The sequence below is a fragment of the Oncorhynchus clarkii genome, chromosome 14, assembly GCF_045791955.1.
Source record: "Oncorhynchus clarkii lewisi isolate Uvic-CL-2024 chromosome 14, UVic_Ocla_1.0, whole genome shotgun sequence".
NCBI lineage: Eukaryota > Metazoa > Chordata > Actinopteri > Salmoniformes > Salmonidae > Oncorhynchus > Oncorhynchus clarkii.
The window spans coordinates 3,055,005-3,078,231 of NC_092160.1; the positions used below are offsets into that span (position 1 = coordinate 3,055,005).

Here is a 23,227-nt window from a genome sequence, read left to right on the forward strand (position 1 = left end):
AATAAATTTGATTTGATTTTAAACTCTTGTGAATTACAGAGGGAGGCTTAATTTATCATTAACAGGGTGGTTTCATTTCTCATGCGGGGCCTGGTGCTAGTTAACTTCTTGAGTGTAGGGGGCAGGATTTTCGTTTTTGGCAAAAAAAAAAAAAAAAAAAAACATACCCATTTGAAACTGCCTATTTCTCAGGCCCAGAAACTAGAATATGCATATAATTGTCAGACTAGGATAGAAAACACTCTAGTTTCCAAAACTGTCAAAACATTGTGAGTATAACAGAACTGATATTGCAGGCGAAAACCTGAGGAAAATCAAACCAGGAAGTGACATTTTTTCTGAAAGCTCTCTGTTCCATTGGATGCCTTGCCTCCATTTAAAGGGATATCAACCAGATTCATTTTCCTATGGCTTCCTCAAGGTGTTAGTCTTCAGACATAGTTTCAGGCTTTTATTTTGAAAAATGAGCGAGAAAGAACTTTGCGTCAGTGGATAGCTGGGTGTTCGCAGAGTTTTGCTAGCGCAACAGAGTGGGGGCAGCCATTGTCTCTCCCTCTCCTATTGAAAAAGCGACAGTCCCGGTTGATATACTATCGATTATATATTTTAAAAACAACTTGAGGATTCATTAGAAAAAACGCTTGACATGTTTGTGGACATTACGGATAACTATTTGGAATTTGTCTGTGATGTCGTGACCGCTCGAGCCTGTGGATTTATGAACATAACGCGCCAAACAAATGGAGGTATTTTGGATATAAAAATAATCTTTATGGAACAAAAGGAATATTTGTGTAACTGGGAGTCTCGTGTGTGCAAACATCCGAAGATCAAAGGTAAGCGATTTAATCTATTGCTTTTGACTTTCGTGACCAATCTACTTGGCTGCTAGTGTTTGTAATATTTTGTCTACTAAGAGAGATGTTCTTACATAAACGCTTGTTATGCTTTCACCGAAAAGCTGTATTGAAATCTGACACACCAGGTGGATTAACAACAAGCTAAGCTGTGTTTTGCTATATTGCACTTGTGATTTCATGAAAATTAAATATTTTTAGTAATTTAATTTGGCACGCTGCAGTTCAGCGGGTGTTGATGAAAATGATCCCGCTAAAGGGATGGGTGCGTCAAGAAGTTAGAGTAATCAAATGTAATCCTCACAGCTCTGCCATTAGAGGTCAGGGGGATTCCCAACACCTCTCCAGTACACTGCCAGACCAGCAGCCGCCAGGCAACCATCTTGTCCAAGAATCCAAACAGAGGTATTGTAGGGGAACGACTATATGCACAAAAGTATGTGGACACATCTTCAAATTAGTGGATTGGGTTATTTCAGCTACACCAGTTGCACACAGGTGTATAAAAATCAAGCACACAGTCATGCAATCTCAATAGACAAATATTGGCATTCCAATGGCCTTACTGAAGAGCTCAGTGTCTTTCAACATGGCACCATCATAGGATGCCACCTTTCCAACAAGTCAGTTTGTCAAATTTCTGCCCTGCTCAACTGTAAGTGCTGTTATTGTGAAGTGGAAACGTCTAGGAGCAACAACGGCTCAGCCGAACAGTGTTAAGTCACACAAGGTCACATAACAGGACCACGTAAAGCACGTAGAAATCGTCTGTCCTTGGTAGCAACACTCACTACAGCGTTCCAAACTGCCTCTGAAAGCAACGCCAGCACTAGAAGTTCGTTGGAAGTTTCACGAAATGAGTTGCCATGGCAGAGCAGCCGCACACAAGCCTAAGATCACCATACACAATGCCAAACATCGGCTGGAGTGGCATAAAACTTGCCGCCATTGGACTGTGAAGCAGTGGAAACGTGTTCTCTGGAGTGATGAATCACGCGTCACCATCTGGCAGCCCAATAGACAAATCTGGGTTTGGCGGATGCCAGGAGAACACTTCCTGCATAGTGCAAAGCACAAAGTTTGGTGTTGGAGGAATAATGGTCTGGGGCTGTTTTTCATGGTTCGAGCTAGGCCCCTTAGTTCCAGTGAAGGGAACTCTTTACGGTACAGCCTACATTGACATTCTAACCAGTGGTTCCCAAACTAGTTTTTTTCTCTTCAAACATTCAACCTTCAGCTGCGTACCCCCTCTAGCACCAGGGTCAGTGCACTCAAATGTTTGCTTTTTTGTTGCTATCGTAAGCCTGCAACACACACACTACACAGTTAAACATAAGAGTAAGTGTCACAAAACGGCTCGAGGGAAGTGACAACGAGCTCTTATAGGACCAGAGCACAAATAATAATCAATACTTTCGCTCTTTATTCAACCATCTAACATATAAAACCTTATTTGTTCATTGAAAATTGTGAATAACTCACCACAGGTTAATGAGAAGGGTGTGATTGAAAGGATGCATATAACTCTGAAATGGGTTGTATTGGAGAGAGTCTCAGTCTTAAATAATTTTCCACACAGTCTGTGCCTGTATTTCGTTTTCATGCTAGTGAGGGCTGAGAATCCACTCTCACATAGGTACGCGGTTGCAAAGGGCATCAGTGTCTTAACTTCTCTAGGATAGGGGGCAGCATTTGGAATTTTGGATGAAAAGCATGCCCAAATTCAACTGCCTGCTACTCATCCCCAGAATATATGCATATTATTAGAAGATTTGGATAGAAAACACTGGAGTTTCTAAAACATGTCTGTGTATAACAGAACTTATGTAGCAGGCGAAACCAGATTTTTTTAGTTTTAATTTTTTAGGTCACCCTTTGATAGAGGCGCAAGACCAGAAAGCATGCTTGAGTTTGTTGTCTTCCTGTATTGAACACAGATCATCCAGTCTTCAATTTGATAGATTATTTGTGTTTAAAAATACCTAAAGTTGTATTACAAAAGTAGTTTGAAATGTTTTGGCAAAGTTTACAGGTAACTTTTGAGATATTTTGTAGCGACGTTGGTCAAGTTGGAACCAGTGTTTTTCTGGATCAAACGCGCCAAATAAATGAACATTTTGGATATATATGGACGGAATTAATCAAACAAAAGGACCATTTGTGAGGTTTATGGGACATATGAGTGCCAACAAAAGCTCGTCAAAGGCATGATTTATATATATTTTTCTGTGTTTTGTGTCACGCCTGCAGGGTTGAAATGTTCTCTTTTGTTTACTATGGTGCTATGCTCAGATAATAGCATTGTTTTCTTTCGCCGAAAAGCCTTTTCGAAATCTGACATGTTGGCTGGATTCACAACGCGTGTAGCTTTCATTTGGTATCTATCTTACATGTGTGATTTCATGAAAGTTAGATTTTTATAGGAATTTATTTGAATTTGGCGCTCTGCATTTTCTCTGGCTTTTGGCCAAGTGGGACGCTAGCGTCCCACATATCCCAGAGGTTAACAGCGTGATTTGCCAAGGCAGGATACTCTGAGCGTAGCCCAATCTAGAAATCTGGCAGTAGCTTCTGATTAAATTCAATATTCACAGAACCGCTTGTTGCAATTTCGATGAGGCTCTCGTTCAGATATTGGTAAGTGGACTGGAGGGAGGGCATGATCATCCGTTCCGTTCCGGGAAAGTAAATGCGTAATTGCGCACAACTCACTCAGGTGCTTCGCTATATCACATTTGACATCGTCAGTAAGCTTGAGTTCATTTGCAAAAATGATTTTTTTTTAAATCATACAATGGAAAGACCTGTGTGTTGTCCTTGTTAATGCAGACAGAAAATAGCTCCAATTTCTTAATCATAACCTCAATTTTGTCCCGCACATTGAATATAGTTGGAAAGTCCCTGTAATCTTAGATTCAGATCATTCAGGTGAGAAAAAACATCACCCAGATAGGCCAGTCGTGTGAGAAACTTGTCACCATGAAAGCGGTCAGACAGGTGAAAATGGTGAGTAAAGAAAACTTTAATGTTGTCTCAATTTTTTTTTTTTTTTTTTTTTTAAACGTGTCAATACTTTGCCCTTTAATCAGCGCACTTCTGTAGGTTGTAAAAGCGTTACAAGGTCACCGCCCACATCATTGCATAGTGCAAAAATACACAAGAGTTCAGGGGCCCTGCTTTAACAAAGTTACCAATTTTCACCGAGTGCCCAAAACGTCTTTAACTTCTAGCGACGAGCAATCCCGTATCCGGGAGCGTAATCATAGCCTCAAGCTCATTACCATAACGCAACGTTTATTATTCATGAAAATCGCAAATGAAATGAAATAAATATATTCAAACACAAGCTTAGCCTTTTGTTAACAACACTGTCATCTCAGATTTTCAAAATATGCTTTTCAACCAAAGCTACACAAGCATTTGTGTAAGAGTATTGATAGCCTAGCATAGCATTAAGCCTAGCATTCAGCAGGCAACATTTTCACAAAAACAAGAAAAGCATTCAAATAAAATAATTTACCTTTGAAGAACGTCGGATGTTTTCAATGACGAGAATCTTAGTTAGATAGCAAATGTTCATTTTTTCCAAAAATATTATTTGTGTAGATGAAATAGCTCCGTTTTGTTCATCACGTTTGGCTAAGAAAAAGACCGGAAAATGCAGTCACTTACAACGCCAAACTTTTTTCCAAATTAGCTCCATAATATCGACAGAAACATGGCAAACGTTGTTTAGAATCAATCCTCAAGGTGTTTTTCACATATCTATTCGATAATCTATCAGTGGTGGCAGTTGGCTTCTCATCAGAAGCAAACGGAAAAATACTGCAGCTGGAGATTACGCAATAATTGCAACAGAGGACACCAAGCGACCACCTGGTAGATGTAGTCTCTTATGGTTAATCTTCCAATGATATGCCTACAAATACGTCACAATGCTGTCGACACCTTGGGGAAGCGACAGAAAGCCTAAGCTCATTCGTGGCCCATTCACAGCCATATAAGGAGTCATTGGCATGAGGCGGTTTCAAAAAATGCAGCACTTCCTGATTGGATTTTTCTGGGGGTTTTCTGTAACATCAGTTCTGTGGCACTCACAGACAATATCTTTGCAGTTTTGGAAACGTCAGTGTTTTCTTTCCAAAGCTGTCAATTATATGCATAGTCGAGCATCTTTTCGTGACAAAATATCTTGTTTAAAACGGGAAGGTTTTTCATCCAAAAATTAAAATAGCGCCCCCTATATCCAAGAAGTTAAAGCTGTCAGGCATTCCCTTGGAAGCAAGAGCCTCTCGGTGGATGCTACAGTGTACCCAAGTGGCGTCGGGAGCAACTGCTTGCACGCACATTACCACTGAACTAGGTCTCCCTGTCTCCCTTTTGCACCATCAGCAGGGTTCTACAGCGCAAGTATTTCATTCGCATTTGCCTATAAAAATAGATGTGTGAATCTGAAAAAAAAATTACGAGTAAAGATTACCTACCGTAATCCATTTCTACCCCGCTGCTAATTGTTTAAAAACTACAAGTCTCACATTTCTAAGCGGCATGCGCCAATCACAGTATTGTTCTGTGATGACGCAGTCCGGTCAAAGTGAGAGAAAGTCTATAAGTTAACGTGCAGACATCACTAAAAATGAGGCCCATTCAATTTTACTTAAGCGAAAAAGAGACAAGGAGAAAGAGGAATGCTGCGAAGGGGATTCGCAAGGTTCAACTAATGAAACTTCTTCACAACGTTAGCGACGCTGCCGTGAACAATGTTAGCGACGCTGCCGTGACCCCCGCTGTCACGTCAACAGCCTTGGAGTCACGTGCTGCTGTCTGAGGAGAAGAGGCAGCTGAAAAATAAAGAAACATTGCATACTTCATTTGCGAAAGAAGGACCTTTCGTCAAATTTGGGCTGCTAATCAGACTACACCACAAAAATGGAGTTGACATTAATCCCACATACGCCAATGATGTGCGGAGATGATCAGTCAAATTGCTGACATAATAAGAGAGCCTGTCAGCGAAGCTAAACGCCGCAAAGTATCTTGCCGTTCTAATAAATGGAGACACTGATATATCCAACACCAAATGCGAGATTGTCTACGTGCACTTGTTGGAGGATTGCACACCAGTCAAACTCCTAGTCGGACAACAGACCCTTGAGCACTCCCTTGCCATTGCTAAGTTGTTTATTTTATAGCCTTTAATCTTGTATAAAGTTTAATCATTAATCATAATGGAGATAGAATTTAGTTTGTCAGAATTACTTTTGTATAATATTTTTGTGTGTGTGTTGTCATTCAAGGTGTTTTGGATGCCACCAAGGCCACATTTGGTGCTGTTTTCCCAGAGGATGGAGGCTCATGGATAAAGAAGTGCAGCTCCTTCAGGGCAGATGGTGCCTCCGTGAGCATGGGCCACTGTGGGGGAGTGACTTCCCACCTGCAGAAAGCATATAATCCCAATCCACTGTATGCAACAGAATGTATTAGTTACAAACCTATGTTTTTGTTTTATTTGCTAGCAGAGAATGCTAAATACTGTGTGTGCGCGCGCTAAGTGTTGGAAAGGTAAATACCACAGAATTATTGTTTTCTGTTGACACAAGAGACAGGGGGGAAGACGGTGAATTGTTTGGAAGATTGTTCTGACTTTCGCTGGCAATACTGACCATTCAGAAGAAAGAGCCAATGGTTTCTGTCGTGTACAATCTTCTGAAGTGATAAGTCTTCTATCAGATTCAGCTGTAATTCCAAACAGGGAACTCTATGTTCTCGGGCAAGAGCTCAGTGTGGATATTTACACACTGTCTAGCAACAAGGGAACTCCCTGGATCCCCCATGCCCACAAAGTGTTCCTGTGGCATGGACAAGACAAGGACCTTGTCTTGTTTGAGGAGCAATCCTCACCCTGTAAAGGAATGACCTGAACCTCCCCCAAGCCACATCTGAGTTGAGGAAGACAGTGACCAGACTGGAAGCACTAAAGCTTAGGGCAAAGGCAGGAGGCATGCTGGAGAAGATCCAGATCACGCTTGCTCAGCAGCAGGGTGATGAGAGGAGATTCCAGGTGTGTTAGGATGAGAGCTTGTTAGGATGTAAGAGAAATAAATTATTAAAATTGATGATTGAGAGATTCTCAATGTGAGAATCAATGTATTCGTTGCCCAAATAGACAGAGTTGAGGTTAAGGAGGGAAATGCAGTGGAGGGGTCTTCAAAAATATATATGGGAGAGAGACATACATTTCATGGTGTTGGTATGTGTGCGTGTCTCTGTGTGTGTTATTTCTGTTAAAGGGAATAACACTGAAGGGGAATCTAAAAGGCTTCACAGACCTCACCAATCCCCAGCTGAAGCAGCACAGAGGCGGCCATCAACATCAGCGTGGATGATCTCAAAGCCAGGTTTGGTGGTTTGCTTAAGGACGAGGGTGTCCAGACCCCAGTTGAGTCTTTCAGAGTGCTAAACCCTGACACATGGCCAGAAGACCAGGCCAGCCTTCTTACCTTTGGCAATCGTGACGCAGACCTGATGAGGCATTTCAAGGAGCCTCTAGAAAAGGTAAGAATTTATTTGACACTGCATTGCCATATGAGACAATGTTATGTTTGCATATTTGCAAACTCACTTGCTCTGTTCAATCCTGCCGATCGGGTTGCAACATGGCTCCAATCCAGGATGAGCGGCAGGGGCTGAAAATCCTGGTCAGTCACAATTTCAAGGACAAATCCTACAAAGTGTTTGAGCTAGTAATGAATGAATATTTATCTTAAATTCGCAATTACATAGCCAATGAATGAATATATATATATAACAACTTTAGATTTCACCCATCTCATTCTCAAATGGTTTAGACTGTTTGGAAGTTATTTTCCTCCTGCTTTGACCCGTGCAGTGCAGGTAGAAAAAGCAATTGCTGTGCCCGAAATTATCAACTTAACCCAGTATTTCAAAAAATGACCATACACTGATTGTTTAAGGCAAAACTAACAAAACTATTGCTGATGGTGAAACAGAACATTTAAAATAAAATCTAATGTAGCCTAAAAGTTAACAGCGCATTTGATTACAATAACCAAGCAAATGACAGTTGCGATTCCAATAATAATATTGCTTAAGCCATTAAACATTTGAATGCTGAAGGTGACATGCGGCCTACCACTCGTTTGAACAGCGCACGAAGCCGCTCACTGTTTTACTAGGCTACTGATATTGCCTGGGTTGTTCAGCATGCAAAATTACTTGATCAATGACTCACAGTTACATGCCTAGTTCGACACTTAAGGAGAGGACGCATCAGTTGTCACAAAACACAAGGTAAATTTGGGAAGGTAGAAAGTAAAAACCTGAGGAGGGGGGGAAGTGAATCGGTGATTCGTAAATTTTTTAACTATTTTCGGACCGATGCGTGCTACATCCATCTTACAAATTTGAACCGGGAACTGATGCCAATCAGTGAATTGTTACATCCCTATTATCTGGCAGAAAAAAAATCTTCATTACATCAATCAGTGGGTACATTGTTCAGCAAACTACCATCACGTGCACTACAAAAACACAGCTAAACAACCTCTTACTGGTGAGCACTGGAATTAAAAAGGGTAACTACACCCAAAAATCAAAATTTCTCACATTCTTCCCAGACCTCAAGTTGTCTCCTGATGTGGTTTAAGCATTTTTGCAGACTTAGAAAAACAACTTAGATGCTATAAAAATAAACTTAGATTGAGAGCGAAAACCTCAACGGGGTAAACGGAAACCTAAGCAAGCGGAATTTAAGGAATAACTAACAGTCAAGCTAAAAAATACAACCGATTAGGGCCCTGCAAGAGTCCACACTGCCATTTTTCTGCTCTGACAGATCTTTTGGAATTAGCTGAGGCAGGGCTTGACAATAATCTTTTTAGCCACTTGTCCTTAGGACAAGTAGGGTTGATCTTTCACTTGTCCAACAGCTCAAGTCACTTGTCCAACAATTAAAAATGGACTAACAACTTTGACATTGTAGGATTTCCAGACACCACTTTAGAAAATAAAATGCATTAGGCCTACTATAATTTTTACCATAGAGCATCAGACAAAAACGTAGGCTAAACTCTGCCTATTGGCTTCTTATATATATATATATATACACACACACAAGCATGTCTTTAAATACAACAATGTCCTTTAAGGCTCTCCTGGAGGATAGTTGGCCACCCTTGGTAGCATATTGAATATTGCAACATCGAAATCAAATACATTTTATGTCTTCATAAAATAGTTCAAAAACAGATCATTGGACAGTTCTGGGACAACAGATGCAAAATTCATACAACCACTGCACATAATTATTATATATATTTTTTAATTACCATTGAAGTTGATGTAACAGACTGTTTAGCTTAAAATGTTGCTAAAATATATATATTTTCACATTATAAGCTCAATGTGCATATGGCTGTAGTCGATGCGGGAATGTTCCAAAACACAATAAGCGGAAAACACCTTTTTCAAAGTCGTACTGCACGCACGATCGGTTGGTTACATGTGAAAGATTAAAATTAAAGGGGACTTATGACTAGGACTATGCTTTTGGCTGCTAAATAATGAAAAATTAAAAAATTAAAAATTAAAACAAATTAGCATGAGAAAGACGGCATAAGGCCTAAATGTTTATATAATAATTCCCTCAACATATCTATGGTCTTACCTTGGCTACTTAGAAACAAAGTAATACAGTCTTCATAAAATGACAAATGGTCCAAGTTTTAAACAATTAAGTTAATGGTTAAATAGTTTCAAAATGGTGACCGCCTCCGCTCAGATTCAAAGTGGGTGATGTGCTATGCGCAACAGGCACCGATAGTCCTTCACTCGCCGGTCTTGTGACCATCTGAACAACCCGTGCCTCGAGTATGTCGACAGAATCAAGCATTTAGACGTTAATGTTAATCATCCTTCATTATTGGTTGTCAAACACGATTGGCGTTTATAGCCTATATTTGGTCTCAATTTTGGCCACATTTTCTTGTGCCTCCCCTATGCCAGCATTGGTTTGGACATGAGGCTGTAGCCAATATGCATATCTGCACTTTGACATGTAGGCATTATTTATGTACATGAAAAATGTATTTAAATATTAATCTAATATTGGCCTCTGATACAATTCTTAGAGTAATAATAGGTTGATGTAATTTTTTTGTACTTCATTTGGACAATCCAAATCTATATTTCTTGTTTCTTTCACTTGTTCCAGCCAAGAGGACAAGCGTTAATGTCGAGCAAGTGTGAGAGTGTTGTAAGTGTGTTGGTCAACAGCACGATTTCAAAAGACCACCATGATGGCAGCAGAGCAAATGTACCTTGAATAAAGCAAACAGTTCCAAACTCTGCACTTCAAAACCCTTATACACCCCCCTGGACACAGCCTCCCAAGCACATGAGTAACAGCCAACATGTGGCTGCCAAAAAGTATGGTGATAAAATGTGGTAGGCCTATGCAAAGCTCTAGAGGTGGGTAGATCAACAATTCCATGTTGGAATATTCCAGGTCATAGCCAATTCAGATACAGAACAATTTAAAACATGCCAATCTTCAGAACACAAAACAGGAAAAACTCAATATGCTGATAAACCATGTACCTTGACATGTTGAAGGTGTGCTGCTACATTTGAGCAACATGGAGAAAGTCAAAGAGAAAAAAAAAGACTATACAAAGAACCCTGGCAGACAACTCTTTACTCAAACCATATAAAATAGTACAGACAATGTGTATGCCATCTAGGCTACACATTAAACTACAGTCAATTAGAGTCCAGGCACAATAAGCAATCCTCTAGTTGAATACTGTTCATAAAAACTGCTCAGGCAAACACATTACAGGAAACTACAGGCCTCAGACCAATTTCCTCTTTTAGGGAGGCCAACAGCATGCTGCTCAAAAACAAAAACAGGAGAAATACGGGCATAATATCAGTAGATACCAAAGCTTAAGAGACCCAATCCAACATGTAACTACAAAAAGGGACTCAATTAAGGAAAGAAACAAGAGACATGTCCTTAACGAATAGATGGGCCCTGTATTTTTTGAAGGTGGAATTAATAAAAGAGCAAGGTTTCAATCTCAATGGACCCAAGAGAGAATGCACAAACACAAGACTTCCCTTTCTGTTGATTATAACACAGCCATACAATTGCAACAGGCAGTGTGGGGTAGGTGGGGCTTGTTCAACAGGTTCTTCTGGCTTTGAAAGTTGAGCTCTTGTAATCTCCCTGCTTGGTCCTACAGTAACAACCGTTTCAAAAATTCTAACACAGCTCAATTCAAAATCGCACTTTACAGCATGTGACACTACTCACTTGGCCGCAAATTCTATACTGCCCTGCACATTAATGCAATATTAATAAAATGTAACAAGTATTATTTAAATGCCTGTGTAACTCCCAGTCTCTGCTAGAGGGACCAGCTGATCACCACTGCTTTCATTCATGCATATTCAAAATCCTCCTCCTTACCTGCCAACAGTCAAGGGCTTCATGACTGGAGTTACCTAACAAAACGGGTCTATAAGGTATGTAGCTAACTCAGAGTGCAGCTCTAGAGTCCAGGTTACCAGTAAGCCACCATGCCAAGGTCCACACTTAACCAGCATGGCTACCACAGCATTCTGCAGCAATACACCATCCTATCTGGTTTGCGCTTAGTGGGACTATAATTTGTTTTTCAACAGGACAATGACCCAACACACCTCCAGGCTGTGTAATGGCTATTTGACCAAGAAGGAGAGTGAAGGAGTGCTGCATCAAATGACCTGGACTCCAGTCACCCAACCACAACCCATTTGAGATGGTTTGGGATGAGTTGGACTGCAGAGTGAAGGAAAAGCAGCTAACAAGTTCTCAGCATATGTGGGAACTCCAACACCGTTGGAATAGCATTCCTCATGAAGCTGGTTGAGAGAATGCAATGAGTGTGCAAAGTTGTCATCAAGACAAAGGGTGGCTACTCAAGAATCTCAAATATATTTTTATTTGTTGAACACTTTTTTGGTTACATGTATCCTTGTATTATTTCATAGTTTTGATGTCTTCACTATCATTTCTACAATGTAGAAAATAGTCAAAAATAAAGACCCTGGAATGAGTAGGTGTCCCCCCCCCGGAGCTGGTTGGAGTCTCCCCTTTCGAAATTGGTGACAGTTTGCAGAGCCAACTGTTCGGTCTGGACAGTCAGTTGTTAGAAGAGACGTTACAGTATACTAACACACAGATGGCATTTGGATACATTTCCAGTGGACTTTATCTGTTGGTCTTTTATTTTTTTACTAAAGTGAAAGTTGTTTGCACAAACTCACTAGGCAGTAATAGAATGGAATTATTTTCATGTCAATAACTTGGCTCACCACCACATAAAACCTGAGGTCAATTAAGTGGTGCCAGTTCTCCAGAATGTTTGCAGAACCCTCAGGCGAGTTCCATAACAGGAATGGCCCCAAGCGCAGAACTAGACAGGTGCACCAGCCACATGCTGATGATGTACCTGAAAACAAACAACCGGCTATGACTGTACAGAGGAAGCATGAAGCACCCTCTTATACAACCACCTTTCTTATTTATCCAGGCAGTCCACAGGGTACACCACCACAAAGCAAACCTAACCTGCCCACAAAGGCTTTGATTAAACTACACAACCAAGGAAGTAAGCTGTGAAACTAGCCTGCGTACTTATTGCGCTAGTATCTAAGGGCGTTAGCATGTCCTATTCAGAAATTCTCTTTACCTTATTGCTTAATCACCAAAGCTGTCTTGCTCATTTAGGGCAGTGTTCCCTTACTCATTACAAGGTTAATACCCAGGGCAGGAACCTGGAGAGGTTAGAATATACAATTGTGTGGCAAAATGTCTACCGCACATGTTTCAGTGGTGCATAAATAGTTAGAAGCCCCTACATCACTATGGCATGGTGTGAGTTCACGTGGGAGAAAATTGATCCAGAAGGATCATGGCAGGGCCAGTAGTCCCATCTTTCTTCCATTAAATCATTGAAGCAGCCAAGCCTAATGACCAGCACCACTGTGACAGTCCAGCTTAAATCAGAGCATTAACTATTCAGCATTAAATAGCATTGACTGCCATTACTCGCATATCAAAACAAATAGGTACGAAACTTAAACGCGATTGTGTATTTGTTCAGAAGCTTTGACTACTTAATGAATTCACACATTAGTAATAGTATCCTTATGTAATTTTCCAAGTCAAATGCGAACAAGTGGTGTATTTTGTCACAACACCCTAAATTCACATAATAAATGACAACTAAACAAAATACATAACACTGATAGTAACGTTACTTATCCTTTCAACATATTTATTATCAAATATGGTTCCCAACTCAGTTCTACTGTTTTAAAAGTGCACATCCAGTTTACAGCCAGCCTCGATTCTAAATTCAGTGTCTGTGAACCAAGTCATTACCAAAGTCTCACTCTTCAATGGCCTTGTAAACGACAAAACCTAAAATAAAATACTTAAAGGTGTTTGACGTTATGAAGTCACCTTGAGGAGACAAAACCACTAGGCCCAGATAGTTGTTTTCGCAAGCGCTGAGCCGCCATTTTCTAACAGGGTAGGAAGACATGTTGGAACAAACAAAAGAGGAGCGGCCATTTCCAACCACGAATTTTTGATTGCATGATCATTTCTTAAAAGCTGAAACAGTGAACAACCCTACATGGTTCATGGCGGATGTTGAGTTCGAATAATCTTAACGGTAAAAAGTAAATGTGCAACGTTTCCATAAGCAAAGACCAAGGAAAATAATGAAGCCAAGGAAAGCATTGCCAGCTAACGTTAGTTATACGAGCTAGCTTGTAGCGCCAGCTGGGATATGGTAAAGTAAACTAGAAATGTGTTTGCAGGCAAGATGTAACTTTGTACAAATGTTAGACAAATATATGACTCATTTTCACATACATCTCAAATATTAAACTGTGTTCAAAATACATGTACGTGTATATTACCTTATGTGTGGGATTCCAACTCCTCCTTGTAAGATTTTGTACAGTTTGCTTTCATATAACAATTGTGGGTGTCTGGCTTTCTGAGATTCCAATTTTACAGCTACCTCCTGCAATACAAAATGATCAGTTATGTAGCTTAGTACAATCTATCCAAGTTACTTTGCAGTAGCCTAATTGGCTAACTAAATAAAGATGTATTAATGCCATCCTAATTTACTATGCTAAAATAACGTTATTTACACGGTTTGCTGTAACCAATATCTACTATCTTAGATGACAGTTGGCTAGCTAGGCTAACGTAGCTATCATTCCGCATCGTTGAACAACATTTCAACAAGGCAAGTTGAAGCTAGCTAAACAATCTACTGGGGTGTATTCATGCGGCCAATTCTGTTGCAAAACGTTTAGCAACAGAATCCGTTTATCCCAAACGGAAAACTTTTGCAACGAAAATTAGATTTTCTAATGGACAAATACACATGAATTACTCCCCGTTTCGGTTGGTTCTTAAACGGTAAACCTTTCCCGTACGAATATACCCCTGTTAAATCTCGGTGAGTCAGCTAGGCTGTTGATTGACAGAGCTAAACGGTTAGCTAGTTAACATTAACAGTTACCCACTTGGTCAAATTTATATTTTAATGTTTTTTTACCTCTCCATTTGTGATGTTGATCGCCAGGTATATGTCACCAAATGACCCAGATCCAATTTTTCTGACAAGCTTGTATTTCCCACCGACAATAAATTCGGCTTTAGAGCCGCTGCTGCTTGCCATATCCTCAAAATCACGAGCAACTCCTGATCAGTTTAAAATAGGATTTTCTGGGACTGCGCCGTCGGTTTCCCTTCTCGGCCAGCTCGTTATCAGAACATACACAGAAGTCCTGGCTGCTCGTGGGCGATGTACTTGAAACAATGTAACGTTAGCCAGCTAGCTAGAACAGAGTTTATTTTCAGGCGTTATTCGCTAGCTAGCTAGAAAAAAATATTGGAAAAAATAAAACCAACACATCACGAAAAAGGGAACACGATTCTTCTGAAAACACCCCTAACGTGCCTAGTATGTCCGTCGCCCAGTGCCTCGGGGAAGCTAGCTAACGTTAGCCCACTAAGCTATCGGACACCAGTGGAACTGCGAAATTCCGTTCGATCTGTTTGAACCACCTCCGCAAGAGGGGCAATATTCTTCTTGTTTGTCAAATTTCCGAAGCTACCTACAATTTGGATGTGATTCTCCTTTCTTCGTATAATATTTCAGGACAATCAAGGGTCGCTGCTTTCCTTCAAAGCGCAACCCAATCACTCCGCCATCTTCTTGTCACTACTTTTGATTCCACCGTCCGTCTCGAGGTGATTAGCTAGCTAGCTTCTGGGAGCGAGCGCAGAAGCAGAGACGAACGTTGACGTAAACGGTTAGTTCTTCTTCATTTAGGGGATTGGATTGGCGGATCGCATTCAGCTTTAGGTGCTTACACCGCCACCTACTGTACTGTACTGGACTGTGAGGCCAGTCACGGCTCACCTTACCTATGTACATAACATTCCGGTAAAAACAAAACTGGGAAAAAAGTACCCTGCCAACTATTAGCCCTCAGTAAAAAACAAAACACCACCCCATTCCACTAATTATCCCATTCTAATGTTACTCCAGGCCAACCGGTCTGGGAGGACAGAACACTACCACTCAACACCCCCTGCAGCTCTTCTGCAGTAAAACCTCACAGTCCCAAGTACTTCTCTGCAGGTACCACCACACACTCTATTTTCTGTAACTTACGTTCCATGTCTGCTGTACAGTTGACAACCATGCTAAGAAACCAGTGGAGGCTGCTGAGGGGAGGACGGCTCATAATAATGTCTGGAACGGAGCAAATGAAATAGCATCAAACACATGGTGTATTTGATACCATTCCGCTCCAGCCATTAGTACAAGCCCGTTCTCCCCAATTAAAGTGCCACCAACCTCCTGTGTAAGAAACCTACCTTACTGAAGCATATATTATTCCCATCCCTTTCTATTGGTCCATCGACCATTTCGAATCTCACCATACCTTCTCTGCTATGCAATCTGGTTTCAGAGCTGGTCATGGGTGCACCTCAGCCACGCTCAAGGTCCTAAACGATATCTTAACCGCCATCGATAAGAAACATTACTGTGCAGCCGTATTCATTGATCTGGCCAAGGCTTTCGACTCTGTCAATCACCACATCCTCATCGGCAGACTCGACAGCCTTGGTTTCTCAAATGATTGCCTCGCCTGGTTCACCAACTACTTCTCTGATAGAGTTCAGTGTGTCAAATCGGAGGGTCTGCTGTCCGGACCTCTGGCAGTCTCTATGGGGGTGCCACAGGGTTCAATTCTTGGACCGACTCTCTTCTCTGTATACATCAATGAGGTCGCTCTTGCTGCTGGTGAGTCTCTGATCCACCTCTATGCAGACGACACCATTCTGTATACTTCTGGCACTTCTTTGGACACTGTGTTAACAACCCTCCAGGCAAGCTTCAATGCCATACAACTCTCCTTCCGTGGCCTCAAATTGCTCTTAAATACAAGTAAAACTAAATGCATGCTCTTCAACCGATCTCTACCTGCACCTACCCGCCTGTCCAACATCACTACTCTGGGCGGCTCTGACTTAGAATACGTGGACAACTACAAATACTTAGGTGTCTGGTTAGACTGAAAACTCTCCTTCCAGACCCATATCAAACATCTCCAATCCAAAGTTAAATCTAGAATTGGCTTCCTATTTCGCAACAAAGCATCCTTCACTCATGCTGCCAAACATACCCTTGTAAAACTGACCATCCTACCAATCCTCGACTTTGGCGATGTCATTTACAAAATAGCCTCCAATACCCTACTCAACAAATTGGATGCAGTCTATCACAGTGCAATCCGTTTTGTCACCAAAGCCCCATATACTACCCACCATTGCGACCTGTACGCTCTCGTTGGCTGGCCCTCGCTTCATACTCGTCGCCAAACCCACTGGCTCCATGTCATCTACAAGACCCTGCTAGGTAAAGTCCCCCCTTATCTCAGCTCGCTGGTCACCATAGCATCTCCCACCTGTAGCACACGATCCAGCAGGTATATCTCTCTAGTCACCCCCAAAACCAATTCTTTCTTTGGCCGCCTCTCCTTCCAGTTCTCTGCTGCCAATGACTGGAACGTACTACAAAAATCTCTGAAACTGGAAACACTTATCTCCCTCACTAGCTTTAAGCACCAACTGTCAGAGCAGCTCACAGATTACTGCACCTGTACATAGCCCACCTATAATTTAGCCCAAACAACTACCTCTTTCCCTACTGTATTTTATTTATTTATTTATTTTGCTCCTTTGCACCCCATTATTTTTATTTCTACTTTGCACATTCTTCCATTGCAAATCTACCATTCCAGTGTTTTATTTGCTATATTGTATTTACTTTGCCACCATGGCCTTTTTTTGCCTTTACCTCCCTTCTCACCTCATTTGCTCACATCGTATATAGACTTGTTTATACTGTATTATTGACTGTATGTTTGTTTTACTCCATGTGTAACTCTGTGTCGTTGTATCTGTCGAACTGCTTTGCTTTATCTTGGGCAGGTCGCAATTGTAAATGAGAACTTGTTCTCAACTTGCCTACCTGGTTAAATAAAGGTGAAATAAAATAAAATAAATAAATAAATTGGTCTCTGCCTTCTCAATGGGCAAGTAAGTGTTGCATGGCCGGTGCCCCAAGTGGCCGTAGTTTACACATTTTAGACCATTCCATTGGTCCTCGGGCCATGCAATCGGGCATGCAAAACAAACTGGCACAGTGAATTTGCACTTGTGAAATCGAGGTTTGCCCAGCAAGTGGACATGAGTCAATTAAAAAACATTTACCGTATAACTATCGTTGCATGAAATCGGGAAAATATTCAAGTTCAATGTATGTATTGTAACTAGTGTGTAAGCTAGCAAGTAGTTTCCACTGATGTTTTCAGATCAAAAGCAGCACTCTCTATCTACCTTTTAATCTAGGCCCCCATATCAAATCGGAGAGTATATCATCATATCCGTGTTCACTTTGGTAGTTTGTAGTGAAACTGGGGTTTGCATATACAGACACAATAGAAACATACTTATTATTCAGAAATATGTATATCCTATTTTGACAACGTGAATTGAAAAAGGGAAGATGTATATTCCATGTTAGTTTTGTAGCAGAGATTAAATAAGCATTGAGCAAATGAAAACAGAACACATACACAAGAACACAAACTGCAGTACTTTTTAGTGAGGAAGCAACCGAATAGATTGGAAAACATCAACATTGGCCTCTGCTGGCCAACTCACTGCTCTGCGGCAAAAACTCTGTGGCAATTATAAACAAACCAGTTGGGAGGAGAGATGGAGAGATGGAGAGGTGGGAGAAGTGGTATTTGACCGACAGGTCAAGTCCCAAAAGCCCCATTTAAAAAAAGAAGACTAGATGGCAAGGGAAACACAAATCTGCAGACTCACAAGCTCCAAGCCATATCTTCACAGAGACCATGAAGCTGACAATACTGCTCTGCTCTACCATGCTTCTCTCTCTCTCTGGTGAGTGCCATTATCATAACCAACTAGCAACAGCACTTACAAGCTGTTGTAACATATTGTTTACATTGAATATTTCACTTATTCTGTACTTAGATCAATGAGGTTTTGGGGATTATCAGGCAACTCTTCAAATGTTAATAGCGTTGTGCTAGTTCAATTGGTTACAAGCTCTTGGGCGATTGTGGGGGAAACTCAGCCATGAGCTGCCCAGTGACACGAGCCTGGAGCCTGTAGCCTGTGTGATCACAGTCTCCATAGCTGATGTGAGTAAGATCGAGAAAAAGGTTAACGTTCACAAGGCCGCAGGGCCAGACGGATTACCAGGATGCATACTCAGAGCATGCGCTGACCGGCTGGTACGCGTCTTCGCTGAAATGTTCAACTTTTCCCTGAACCAGTCTGTAATACAGTACTTACATGTTTCAAGCAGATCACCATACTTCTGTGCCCAAGAACGCCATGGTAACCTGTAATAATGACTATCACCCCGTAAAACTCACATCTGTTGCCATGAAATGCTTTGAAAGGCTGGTCATGGCTTACATCAACCACCATCATCCCAGACACCCTGGACCCACACCAATTCACATAGCGCCCCGATAGGTCCTCAGATGAAGGAATCTCTATTGCACTCCACATGGCCCTCTCCAACCTGGATAAGAGAAGGACCTACGTGAGAATGCTGTTCACTGACTACATCTCAGCGTTCAACACCATAGTGCACTCCAAGCTCACCTCTAAGCTAAGGACCCTAGGACTGTGGTAGGCTGGATCACAGACGACAATGAGACAGTCTCCAGGGAGGAGGTGCGAGACCTGCAAGGGGGTGCCAGGACAACAACCTCTCCCTCAACGTCAGCAAGACAAAGGAGTTGATCATTGACTACAGGAAACGAAGGGCCGAGCACGCCCCCATTCACATCGACAGGGGTGTAGCAGAGCAGGTCGAGAGCTTCAAGTTCTTTGGTGTCCACATCACTAAGGATCTATCATGGTCCACACACACCAACACAGTTGTGAGGAGGGCACGACAACACCTCTTCCCCTTGAGGAGGCTGGAAAGATTTGGCATGGGCCCTCAGATCCTCAAAGTTCCTACAGCTGCACGATTGAGAGCATCTTGACTGGCTGCATCACTGCTTGGTATGGCAACTCCTTGGCATCCGACCGCAAAGCGCTACAGAGGGTTGTGCGTATGGCCCAGTACATTGCTGGGGCCGAGCTGCCTGCCATCCAGGACCTCTATACCAGGCGTTGTCAGCCATCCGTCATAGACTGTTCTCTCTGCTAACGCACAGCAAGCAGGACCGATGCACCAAGTCTGGAACCAACAGGACCCTGAACAGCTTTTACCTCCAAGCCATAAGACTGCTAAATAGTTATTTAAATACTTAACCTAATAGCTTCCCAAACTATCTGTATTGACAGTTTTTGCACGTTTTTTTGACTCATCACATTCACTGCTGCTACTGTTTATTATCTATCCTGTTGCCTAGTCACTTTATTCCTAGTTTTATGTACATATACTATATATACAAAAGTATATGGACACCCCTTCAAATTAGAGGATTTGGCTATTTCAGCCACACCCGTTGCTCATAGGTGTATAAAATTGAGCACACAGCCATGCAATCTCCACAGACAAGCATTGGCAATAGAATGGCCTTACTGATAAGCTCAGTGACTTTCAAGATGGCACCATCATAGGATGCCACCTTTCCAACAAGTCAGTTCATAACATTTCTGCCCTGCTAGAGTTTCCCCGGTGATATGTAAGTGCTGTTATTGTGAAGTGGAAACCTCTGGGTGCAAAAATGGCTCAGTCGCAAAGTGGTAGGCTACACAAGCTCACGGAACGAGACTTCCAAGTGCTGGTGTGCGTAGCATGTAAAAATCAGCTGTCCTCGTTCGGAACAGTCACTACCGAGTTCCAAACTGCCCATGGAAGCAGCGTCAGCACAATAACTGTTCGTCGGAAGCTTCAAGAAATGGGTTTCCATGGCCGAGCAGCTAAACAGAAGCCTAAGATCATCATGTGCAATGCCAAGCGTTGGCTGGAGTGGTGTAAAGCTTGCCACCATTGGACTCTGGAGTAGTGTAAACGTGTTCTCTGGAGTGATGAATCACCCTTCACCATCTGGCAGTCTGACAGACAGATCTGGATTTGGCAGATGCGAGGAAAACACTACCTGCCTGAATGCACACTGCCAACTGCAAAGTTTGGTGGAGGAGGAATAATAATCTGGGGCTGTTTTTCATGGTTCGGGCTAGGCCCTTTAGGTCTAGTGAAGGGAAATGGTAACGTTACAGCATACAGTGATATTGTAGACGATTCTGTACTTCCGACTTTGTTGCAACAGTTTGGGGAAGGCCCCTCCCTGTTTCAGCATGCCCCTGTGCACAATACAAGGTCCATACAGAAATGGTTTGTTGAGATCGGTGTGGAAGAACTTGACTGTCCTGCAGAGAACCCTGACCTCAACCCCATTGAACACCTTTGGGATTAATTGGAATGCCGACTGCCATCCAGGCCTAATCGCCTGACCTTACTAATGCTCTTGTTCCAACATCTAGTGGAAAGCCTTCCCAGAAGAATAGAGGCTGTTATAGCCGCAAAGTGGGGACCAACTCCATATTAATGCCCATGATTTTGGAATGAGAAGTTCGACGAGCAGGTGTCCACATACTTTCTGTAGTGTATCTACCTCAATTACCTCGTACCCCTGCAAATCGACTCGGTACAGGTACCGGTGTATATGGCCAAGATATCGTGACTCATTGTGTATTTATTATTGCGTGTTATTTATTTTCTATTATATCTCTATTTTTTTTCTCTCTGCATTACTGTTGTTTATGAAGCATGTGACAATTTGAATGTAATAATGAACTGTAGTCTATAAGCAAGTGATCACAGATCAATTATGTTAAGGATGCCTACATTTAGAATAGGATACCCAGTTTAAGAGCCCACACAAATGACAAGTCAGAGCAACAACAAAAGAATACGAGGTGATATTATTTTGTCTACCCATGCATTTCTGTCTAGACTTCCTAAGGCTTTTATTAAGCTGACTATGGGAGAGTTCATTGTGTAGGGATATATGTCACAGGACACTGGTGATAATAGGGATAACATAGTCTGAGACCCCATGCCAGTAACCCCAAGAAAAAATGATTGCCAAGATAGATACCTTGACATTGGGATTATAGGCATGTACTTCACTGGCTGTATCATCATTGAGGTACAATATAAAACATTGAGGAGGTTCAACCAGGAACAATAAGAAGTGATTTTTCAGGTGATATTCTCTCTTGTCACGAGCACATCTGGAAAACTATAAGGTCTTTAAAGAAGTAGAATGTGATCTCTTGTTAAAAAGATCAATAACAAAAACGCATCTGTTCATAGTTTTTCAGCAACATTCATCTGAACAATCAGCCAACCTTTTATCCATACTGAAAGGAAAAAGTGAAAACCCTTTTCTTTCTTCTTCAATTGTACAGTTTTCACCACTAAGTGAGACCCCAACAGCCTGGAGAGGTGAGATACATTAGGAAAGAGTTCCTCTATGGAAACAATGTCTTTACAATATATATATGAGGGTGTGTGTGTAAAAAGCACTATTAAAGTAATGACTGCTCTTCCCCTCCCTAAAATAGCCCCAGTACGAGGTGTACGAAGGCAGCAAGTGCTCCAGAGAGTTTGATACTGTGTGTGGAAGCGTTGGCCACATTTACACCACTGAGTGTGTGCTGTGTCGGAAGAACAAGAATACAATAAAATAGTATTGTTGTGTACGCATATTTTGCAGATGTTATTGTGGGTGCAGCAAAATGATTATGTACATCTCCACCTCATGGATGTCACGTTCTGACCTTAGTTCCTTTGTTTTTGGTCTTTGTCTTAGTATGGTCAGGGCGTGAGTTGGGGTGGGCAGTCTGTTTGTTTTTCTATGTTGGTTTTTGAGATCGGCCTAGTATGGTTCTCAATCAGAGGAAGCTGTCAATTGTTGTCCCTGATTGAGAATCATACTTAGGTAGCCTGGGTTTCACTTTTGGTTTGTGGGTGTTTGTTTCAGTGTGAGTGTTTGGGCCACACGGTACTGTTTCGTTTTGTTCACATCATGTATTGTTTTGTTCCAGTGTTCAGTTTATTTATTAGAAAGACATGAACACTTACCACGCTGCACCTTGGTCCTCCTCTCTATCTCCAGACGACATCCGTTACAATGGATTGCACCAGATTTGCCAGTTCTTGCTGTGAGATGTTACCCCACTCTTCCACCAAGGCACCTGCAAGTTCTCAGACATTTCTGGGGGGGAATGGCACTAGCCCTCCAATCCAACAGGTCCCAGACATGCTCAATGGGATTGAGCTCTTCGCTGGCCATGGCAGAACACTGACATTCCTGTCTTGAAGGAAATCACGCACAGAACAAGCAGTATGGCTGGTGGCATTGTTATGCTGGAGGGTCATGTCAGGATGAGCCTGCAGGAAGGGTACCACATGAGGAAGGAGGATGTCTTCCCTGTAACGCACAGCATTGATTGCCTGCAATGACAAGCTCAGTCCGAAGATGCTGTGACACACTGCCCCAGACTGTGGCGGACCCTCCACCTCCAAATCGATCCCGCTCCAGAGTACAGGCCTCGGTGTAACGCTCATTCCTTTGACGATAAACGTGAATCCGACCATCACCCCTGGTGAGACAAAACCGCAAATCGTCAGTGAAGAGCACTTTTTGCCATGCCTGTCTGGTCTAGCGACCATGGGTTTGTGCCCACAGAC

General features: G+C 42.0%; 1 protein-coding gene across 8 annotated transcripts in view; it reads right to left on the minus strand.

Annotated features, from left to right (window-relative positions):
- Window positions 1-15,350, minus strand: part of LOC139366130 (casein kinase 1, alpha 1) — a 35,005-nt gene extending 19,655 nt beyond the window's left edge. For 2 of the 8 annotated variants that reach the window (XM_071103269.1, XM_071103267.1), the window contains exons 1-2: window positions 14,507-15,297; window positions 13,854-13,960 (exon numbers count right to left, since the gene is read on the minus strand). In XM_071103269.1, the coding sequence (XP_070959370.1) occupies window positions 13,854-13,960; window positions 14,507-14,629 (230 nt within the window). In that variant the 5' untranslated portion in view covers window positions 14,630-15,297. Of the gene's footprint in view, window positions 1-13,853; window positions 13,961-14,506 lie in introns of all 8 variants that reach the window. The other 6 variants (XM_071103266.1, XM_071103270.1, XM_071103268.1 and 3 more) reach the window with 6 other exon arrangements.
- Between the last annotated feature and the right edge of the window lie 7,877 nt (window positions 15,351-23,227).